Source organism: Austrofundulus limnaeus, unplaced genomic scaffold (assembly GCF_001266775.1).
Source record: "Austrofundulus limnaeus strain Quisiro unplaced genomic scaffold, Austrofundulus_limnaeus-1.0 Scaffold11, whole genome shotgun sequence".
NCBI lineage: Eukaryota > Metazoa > Chordata > Actinopteri > Cyprinodontiformes > Rivulidae > Austrofundulus > Austrofundulus limnaeus.
In genome coordinates, this window is record NW_013952413.1 from 2,297,498 (window position 1) to 2,307,287 (window position 9,790).

Below are 9,790 nucleotides of genomic sequence, written 5' to 3' on the forward strand. Positions count from 1 at the left end.
AGGGACTACAAGGTTGTTTCTGTTCAAAATTTTCTAAGTTTTTGGGTACCCAAGAAACTACATACAGCAGCTTTAACGACTTTTGCGAGGTAACGCAATACTTWTGCGTGGGAACGCAAAAAGAAAAAAAATCCCCCGTGTTCCCTCGCGGGCTCAGTACTTTTTAGTAAGTCATGATTTGATGAATATTTATAACTGATTAAGTGTTTGCATCACCCTAATGCAGGATAGCCACCACAGCTAATCAACAGCAAATACAAACATGGCTAATAAGCTTCAGTTTTACACATGAGCTAAATTTTAAAAAGCATGAGGTGATATGCATTCCTTCAAGGAGTGATAGGCCTGTTGATTCTTAAAGATTTACAGATTTGGAAGTTTGTAAATATATTGAGCATTATATTTAGTTCACAGTTTTGTTTTGAAACCGGCTCATGGTTGTAACAACCGCAGATTATGGAGTAGTCGGTCGTGACTGCGTGACCTTGTCGGAGTCCACAAAGCCTCCACCTGCTCTCTCACGCAGGCTAATGTATAAAAATACCCAACAGATCCCACACTCTCTGTCAATAGAGATTCAAGGACAGCTGCCGGCCACCCTGTTAACACACGGAATGCACAAACAAAAGCAAGGGAATGCACACACACGTGTGCACAAGCACACAGGAACACAAACAGATGCACACAGCGTGTCACCACCGGAGCATCATACCCCCTCCCTGAGGTACATGATAGATGCTATTTGGAATAAGCTGCCATCGCTGCTGTTTTGTCAGGATCTGTGAGGTGGTCTTCCTCGGCCTCTCTTGGCACAGAGACATMCTGTGTTTTTTTTTTGCTGACCCGACGGTTATAATGCAATATATTACCATTATCAGAAACTGCATCGTAGACAATATGACCTTCCAACCTTCAGCACTTGTCCAGCTCCCTGTAGTCCATTTACATTGTTACACTGCTCCAGGCTGTTTGTCTCCTCTCATGGCTGCACTGTCCACCTCCATTATTCTGTTACAGTCACTTCAAATTGCCGGTGAAGATGTATGCTCTTAATTAGTTTAGAAGACGTTGATAAAGCTGACATTTCATTTTGTGCAAAGCCACATATTTGTTTCTGTTTTCAAAGAAAATGTAGCTGTTTTTTTTTACTAAACTATTTTAGAATTGGAGAACGTTGTGTTTTTATGTTCTTTTGATGGTAAAATAGATTGAGCTAAATGCAGGACAATCCTGAATGAAAAAAGAAGACTTAAGGCTGAGGTAGAAGTTCACCTTCCAGCATGACAACGACCCGAAACCTCCACCCATAGCTACAGGAGAATGGTTCAAGTCAAAGGAAATTTGTGTTAGAATGATCCATTCGAAGTCTAGACCCTAATCCAGCTGAGAGTCTGTGACAGTCTACATTAGAATAAAATCTGTGGCAAGWCTTGAAAATTGCTGTTCACAGACACACTCCATCTAATTGGACCGTAAATTAGCTATTTTGCAGAGAATAAGCTACAATTTCAGTTTGTATGTGCAAAGCTGATATGCCATTCTTCAAAAGACTACCAGCTGTGATGGCATCAAAAGGTGGTTCTACAAATAAAAGACTCATGAAGGCTGAACACAAATGCACACCACACTTGTTAAATATTTATTTGAAAATACAAATTAAAGTATTGTCTTCTTTTCACATAGCAATTATGTGCCACTTTGTGTTGGTCTGTCACTTAACCACAGTGAAATACGTTTTTTTAAACCAAAAAGACTGGACTAAGAGGTAGTTATTACAAGCTCAACAGACCTGCAGTTCTTTTTTTTTACTTTATTCATTTCTTTAAAACTAACGAAATAAATTTATATAGAATAAAATTACAAACCGCAAATAAAATGAAAGGCGGCAGAAAGAAGAAAACAAATCTTATCGTATCTGCGCCTTTTTCTTCCCAAAATTAATATTTTTAAACAATAATAATGTACAAACAAGAAAAAACTAAACAAAAACAACCTCAAATCCTTGTTGAACAACAATTTGTATGAATACACATTATATTGTTTCATATTTCTTTTAAAAAACCAACCTGGTAGAGCTGTGTGTGGGGAAGGGCAGGGAGGGGTGCTCTGTCAGGTGGTAGCATGGCTGGGGACTGATCCAGGGAAGAGCTTTGGTTAAATAGGCGGTGCTTTGTACCAGCAATTGTTTAGGCATTAAAACATGATGTAAAGCTAAACAAATTGATTTTGCATAATCTCCCCCACAAATGAAATTATGAAAACGTTCAAGAGAAATTACATACTTTTTCTAGACATCGTATTGCAATAAAATGGTGCTCCTGAGGATGTTTTTTTTAACCATCCAAATTAATACATTTGTATTATATCATGATTCTTCCAGTTGACCCAGATTGCTTTCCCATGATGTGGAGCACTTAATGGTTAGTGAGCAGTTGGAGCTGAGGCAGATGATTTTTTTGGCCCAGCCTGTGTTTGTCAGTTGGGGATACGGACACTGAGCCAGCTAGCCAGTGTCYTCTGAAGAATGCAAGCCTCACCCCGGCACGACACATAAGATGGCCCCTGTGATGTTTCGGTAACAAGATCCAGGAATGCTGAAGCCTCTCTACATGAGGAAGGGRCACTAGAAACAGACTAGACAGTAAAGTATGAGAACTTTATTTGTTTAACACGAGGCTGAATGAAATACTGCATGACAATTATTTTYTGAACAAACATTCACACATTACCACATCAGCCTCATTTCTCTTGAATCTTTGCTTATTTCTCAGCTTTCAAACTAAATTCAAAGCTGTTTTTTTTTAGTAGAAGTTATTTTTTGGCTTCTTTCCGTCACCGTTATTGTCTGCTACCTTAATGAGCTCTTGCGGCGCYTTACAGACTTGTTCTTGATCCTAACTTTAAATCAGCCACAGTAAAGTTCAAAGAGTGAGCGTATGGAGCGAAACGCTGACCCTGCAGTGACAAATGAGCAATTGTTGTACAACTAGGTCGTCCTCGCTTCCAAGTCGAGGGGGATTAGTTTGTTCTTTTTGCAGCTGTTTTCTCAAATAGAACAACACAATTTTTTTGGGGGGAAAAGGGGGCTGCTGTGATTTCAACAGCATGTCTTTGATACCAAGGATGAATGTCGTAAGCATCTTACGTGTTGAGTTGTTGGAATGGGCCATAAAAAAGGCTTTTTGTCTCTTGAGTGTAGTTTTCTGCATATTAGAAACTCCAGAGTTTGGTATAGGGTCTCAAAATYGTTTGAAGATTTGAAGTTTAATGCAGTGTGTTGGTTCTGTTCTGCAGTCATCCTCACACACCCGAGAAAGTTTAGGAGACTTCACGCTTTATTTCATGGTTGTTAGATGTGATCTCTGAGGAGTCCTTGTCACTCTGACRACCATAAAAACAGAAGGAATGATCACAATTTCCAAGTTTGTATGTGAGATGGTATTAATTCTGAGAACTTGTACATATTTTAGAAGCTGCTACTGATCGAGAATGAAAGTACAGCTATGCTGGTTTCTCTCTGTTTTAACTGGTTCGTTAGGATGCAGAGTTGGCAGAAAAAAATAGTTTTACTTATGATTGAAAAAAATAATTTCCTGACTGGTACTTTAGCTACATTTTGACAAAATAGGAAACAAGGAATTGTTCATTGTAATCTGTCTTTAATATTTGTGACTTATGTAACCTTGATGTCACATGCAAAGATTTGAGCTCATCCAACCAAGAATCTAAGAACTTTCTGTCAATCAAACACTAGAAAACAGTTGGGCATCGATTCAAGAGTTTATCTTTGCTCTTATTCAGAAAAACCTTGATGGACAATTGTTAAAAACAATAAAATAAAATGTTGCTATTATTTTTGATAGTTCTATTTCTGTTTGGTTGCCAAAGAAGAGACATTTTTAGCCGAAGTGTTTCAGTGTAAGAGTTTTATTGTTTTAGATCACTTTTTTTTTCATCAAAGAGAGCAGTTTCAAACAGCAGTGATCACACAAAGGCTCTAAAGAAGTATCTGCTTACTGGTCGTAAAGAAAAAGAAGAAAAAGGGAAAAACTATTTTATCAGTCTCTTTTAAATCATTTTAAAAAACTGACCGTAGAGCAATGCTCAGTCTAAAAATAATCACTTCATACATAAATAACATGTTCTGCAGTTTAGCTGTGCAGAAACTGACATAAKGTTGTGTGTACCATTGCAATCAGCTGGAAATGTTAATTTTATCAACATAAAGGTGAGAGATATTGATTTAATATACTCGGTGCCCGTGGAGGCCAGCACTTGGCTAAACCAGCACTCATMGTTTTATGGGTCTGCCATTTTTTTTCTTAATTTTAACATTATACCAAAGATAAAAACCCAATATCTCTACCTCTGTTTGCTCCCTTGTTCATATTTATTGCCATAWTTTGTTTTATGTGTTGCTAATTCTCTCAAAACTCAATAAATCTAAGCATCTGTTTAACCASCTTTTGATAGTTGTTTTAAATTTATAAATCTTTCAGTATAAGAAGGTGCAGTTGAATGAACTCTTGAMTGTTTGTGACCAACAACCCAAAAAACTGTGTGGCTATGTTTTGACTAACCATTTTTTTAGCTTAATTTTTGTGTGCACAGCCTGCAAAACTGCTGSCATTGCCCACCTCCACCCACATCATACACATTTATGAATCAAATTATTGAAGTACCTTTTTGGATTGAAGATGGGTGGATTTGTTCCAGTTTTTCTAAAATATTTATTTATTARATGTTATTTTTTTGTCCAAGGAGAACCTCTGTACTGGTGGTAAAATGCAACCATGGTGCTCTAGAGAATTACAAAAGTAAATTGAGAAAGGTTTAAAAAACCTGTTACAACTGAGGAAGTATTTTAAAAGAAAATACGGTGATTCCCATGCCACTGTGATTAATACAATCGTTTTAAGACATTTTAAAGATTCCCCCTTGAATGTCATTGGCATACTAGTCTCCAAAAGTCACAGCTCAGTGAGATTCTGGCTTCACCTGAAAATCCACTTGATAGCATCAGAAATGTCCTTCACCTCCCTGCCRGGGTCTCTTAAATCTCACCTGGTGCCCTWTTGTTTTTGAAAGGTTTTCAGCCTTCTTCTTTGATGCTTGTCTGCAGAGGGTGATGGATGGAGGCAGAGGTCTGTTATCTGCTCTCAGCCAGAGCTAAACGAATGAACGGATTGACCATTTGTGCTACAGTGAAAAGGCCCGACCCGAGGAAAGCTTAAAACAGACACTGTGGTGTTAAGAGATAAGAGAGGAGGCATTTTCAAGCTGTAGTTAGGGATGACCCAGAGCTGTTGAATTAAAGAAAACGAATAATGACATTGCAACGATAGCTGCGGAGTAACATTAAGAATTTGCTTCGTCTTTCTTTTATTACTCAAGATTAGTGCTGCAAAGATTAGCTGAAGAGCTGCAAAGGGATGTAAATGTGAAGGGCAGTAATGATTTTGCCTGCCCTAAGGGTAAATTTATGTTTGTGTGTTTATTAGTTTGTAGCATGAGCAAAATATCTCCTGATCAATGAACAGTTTTCAATGAAACTCTAAGAAAGTAATAAGTGTGTATTTCAACATGGCCACTAGAGCTGACTCATTAGCCAACACAAAAATGGCTAAAACTCGACTCAACGTTTGGCGTGGGTCAGTAGTTTCTTAACTTCCCCAWACCCACTGTGGGATTTGCTGCCCAAACGGTTGGCATCAGGCCTGACCCGGCACTCTCTCACCCCTCGGGTTCCACGTGAGGGGCGGGAAAACGAGGACGGCTCGGTCCCCGTGTTTGCTAGTTGCAAGCAGGGACGACAAGGCCTGCTATTGTTTAATTTGTATCCTGGAYAGGAAATGCCTTTACTTGTCTGACTGCATTTCTCTGCTGCTATTTGTTTCACAAACACAGGTGGAATGTAATGACATATAGTCTTTAATCCAAGAAGTAATTGTTTACACAAGATCAGTTCCTAGTACGTCACTGGCATGAAGGAAGCATAGTTTTTATAAAAATAGCTTTAAAATCCCCAAGGTTTTATCTTGAACAATGTCTTGGTATGTTTCTCCTCCTGTGGAGGCCACCTGTGTTCCTGGAAGAATTAATTTGTTGGAGGAAAGGAGAAGGATTAGACGTTGTTATTGGTGTAGACTAGGACTTTTAACTGCCAGTAGTTTATACAAAAAAAAAATATGAACAAGCTTTGTTTTTATTCAAAAGAATTCATCAGCCCTTTTCAGTTTCTCCTGTTCACTGCTCTTTCCTTCCTGTCTCTGTTCTAAAACAGATTGTTTCTGCTCTCAGCCCAAGATATGAACAAACATTCACTAAGTAATAACACAGATTAAAACTCTGTTTTTTTATTAAGAACTAAATGAAAGTTAACTTTAATTATCTGGMTTTTTTTTTTAGTTTAGATGAACAAAGTAAAACTGATCAACCAAAATAAATATTGAAGCCATAGATTTTTGTAAATGATAGAAGTACTTTTTAACGTAACTTTCTTTTGTTATTATTTTACAACTTTCGTGTCTTTGCATTTTTTCCGCAGTTTAAACCTTTGGCGAACATGTCAGCCTCATTTAATAAGGAGACCGGTAATAAAAGAAGGGAAAATGTAAGGCTTTGGGAGTAGAAAAGTTGGGGTCCTTTACATTCTTTCCATTGAGTCAATCAAAAATATTTTAGAGTTAAGCCACAATTGATGGTTCTGCATATTTCTCCCTGTGAAGCTGCGCCTCAGCCATGCTGTTTTACTCTCAATCATGTCAGTGAGGAAGAGGAGAAAGAGCCCTCCAACACTGCCCCCTACTGGTGGTTTTTTATGTTTGTGCCCGAGGAGGCTCAACCATTCCTTGCTTTCACAGGAAACAGCAGCTACAAAGAAATGTTTTTGTTTTTATGCCAGRGTGCATGTTTTCGGTTGTCTTGAGCATTAGCAAAAAACAACAACAAACAAAAAACAATCTTATGAACTAATGGAGGAACTTTATTGAAACTTGCCGATGTGCATCTTCATCTAACTTTAGGAGGTCGCTTTGTTTAAGGTGAAGCAATTTTACCAAACACATGTGACTGTAACTCCCTCAGTTTTAAAGACGMTGAGCTAAAACTTGCTGTGGTAGWAGCTGAAAGTCATTCCCATCACACATTCTGAGCACTAAATGGTGGCACGAAATCTGCTTTTAAAACTTTGCTGTAAACTATTACAATAAACTTCCTGTCTYTTAGCAATATTATCTCAAGAACCGCCGGGTAGATTTTAATGAAATACCTAAAAATTAACATTTGTTACTTGTACAACTGATGTATTGTTTCTGTCCATCTTCCTTACCCATCTCTTTGTTGTTTTCATTGTCTCCTGTTAAATTTTGTATTGAAGAAGATTTTATGTTAAAAATTTCCTTTTTGATTGCATTTTTTTTAGTTTTCTTTGGCTTGTTTTATGCCCATGCATGGCAGTTTTGTTTAATAATAACAAGAAGTGAAGCTAAAATGCAGTCAACTTCCTTTCTGATGGTCTTTGTGGTTACCCAGATAGAAGCAGAAAATGTGACGCTGTTGCAGTTATGTGGTTTATGCTTTTTGACCACTTCTCCACCAAGGTGCCCCCCAGTCAGTGGTTAGAAAAATCCTATGTACTCTAGTATAATAGCTAAAAAGYATGTTTTGCAAATTGTTTTTCAAAAGAAATGTATGTATTTTAACCCTATAAAAGAATTATTAGAAACACCCTGGTAATCCTTTTTGCATATAAAATGCACTTATGTAGCTGTAGATGTGTATATGGCAAAGCACATAAAAATACAGTATTTATGCATATGTTAAATGTGGTACTAAAAACCTGCATGCAGCCTTATTTATGAAGCCAATAAATCATTTTATTTGTAGTTTTTGTTTTAATGTTAACCAGTTGTGTAATATTGTTTTAAAAGCTGTTAAAGTTAACAAATGTCAATGATTTCACCCTAAAACTGTTTAGTATTCTGGATCTCTCCACCTGATAATGTCCTGCCTAAGTTAATTAACATATGCATTAATGTTTTTTAATATACAATATTTAACATTTATAATTAAGTAATATATTAACAAAAAGCTGTACAGATTTTGCTTTCAAGAATTGCCTGATTTCTGTGTTCAAAATGATTCCTGTAAAACAAAACAGTAGATTCTTTTTCATCCAGTAGGTGGCAGCAGGCGTCTTACGATCACCCCTGCTGGTCCCCTAACTCTTCACTCTGTTCATAATGATTTTTATCACACTTAAATTTGTACTAGAAGCATATAAATTTAACTGAATTCAGAATAAACAGGTAGAACATTTTGTYTTTGTTTGCCTGTATGTGTCATGTTCTGTAGATTTTCCTTTGTGTGCTGTGAAACATAAAGTTAAACTGCTGTGGTTGCACTTGACCCTGCATCGAGCTCCTGTGGTTATCATTTCTAAGAATCAATTGTTTCTCAAAAGATTTTGTTTAGTTTCATTTTTCCTCTTTTGCATGAATCAACCACACAGAAACGTAACACTGAGGGTCCTGTGATTCATATTTTGGGACACCAAACGAGCAGAAACTGCGTTATTCAGCTTTTGTGGTTATGACATTTTCAGTAAGCGTAAGAATGCTGGTTTTAGAAACTTACCCCGCAGATAAACTGTCTGAGGGGCTTCATTCACGCTCGTGTGTCTATTGGGGTCTTAGCACAAGCTCTCTGTTGTCCCACCGCTTCGCTGTCGCCACATCTACCTCCAGTTTCCGCCGACAAAGGCCTCCCAGTCGCTTCCACTAGTTCTGTAGCACAAACACACAGAGAGGCACGCAGTCTGTGCCCCAGTGTGGAGCAGTGGACAGTAGTTTAGCTGTCCTGGCTGCCAGCACTCAGAGAGGACCACTTTGTTTCACCTCCAACTTGGACACAGGCCAAACAATCTGAGTTACTCACTGAGTCACTTCATGAAGTAATTGAATAGGAGTTTATAGTGGTGCAGTGAACCTCCTTTACTATTTTCATCTGTGTCTGAGCTGTTTTATTGCCATCTATTCCTATGTTAAGACCCACAAATCAACTGTGGATTATTTTCTGTTGTCAGAGGAGCCAGTTTATTTACCGCAGCATGACTCATCAGATTTTAAGTAACAATGTGAATGCTCATTCATGATTTTCATGTTTGGATGTCTTTAATTGTCCCAGTTTAACTTATTTTGCAAACTCTAGTACAGTCCTATGATTTTTATACTAAGCCATCAAAGACATTTTTAGTWACCAAGTTGTCTCATCATAGAAGCTGGAGTTGTGACTAGACTACAGTCTATTTTTAATGTTTCACAATCTGCTCATGATTCATAAGTGTTCCTACTGTAAGACTTTATAAAATTATAAATACATCCAATGTGAGTTCATCAAGTTCTGTACAGAGCCATGTTAATTTATAAAGAAATAGTTTAAAATCTAAATAAAAWCTTGTCTTATAACCCTTTGTTTCTCCTCCCCAGGACCTGGAGATTGTTTACTCATATCTCCACGGTATGGAGGCCTTGTCCAACCTGCGAGAGCATCAGCTGAGGTGAGTGTCATAAATAATGCAAGTAGAACTGGATTTCTGCTGTCAAATAGATCCGAAGTGAAAATTACGTCTAAGCTCGTGTTTTATGGTTGTTGAAACCTTGAGTAAAACTTCAACATTAAGCTGTTGGGTAAATGTAGTGAAATTTATTTATTTAAATGCAACATTTCAACCACTTATTAGCTGGAATTAATAAATACAGACATTAAATATATATTGTCTATATCTATA

The 9,790-nt window shown here is 37.4% G+C and overlaps 1 protein-coding gene across 6 annotated transcripts in view; it reads left to right on the forward strand.

Moving 5' to 3' along the window:
- The window catches only part of rapgef2b (Rap guanine nucleotide exchange factor 2b), a 121,726-nt gene that overhangs the window by 25,726 nt on the left and 86,210 nt on the right, over positions 1-9,790 (forward strand). For all 6 annotated transcript variants that reach the window (XM_014001991.1, XM_014001995.1, XM_014001992.1 and 3 more), the window contains 1 exon segment: positions 9,489-9,559. In XM_014001991.1, coding sequence (XP_013857445.1) covers positions 9,489-9,559 — 71 coding nt within the window.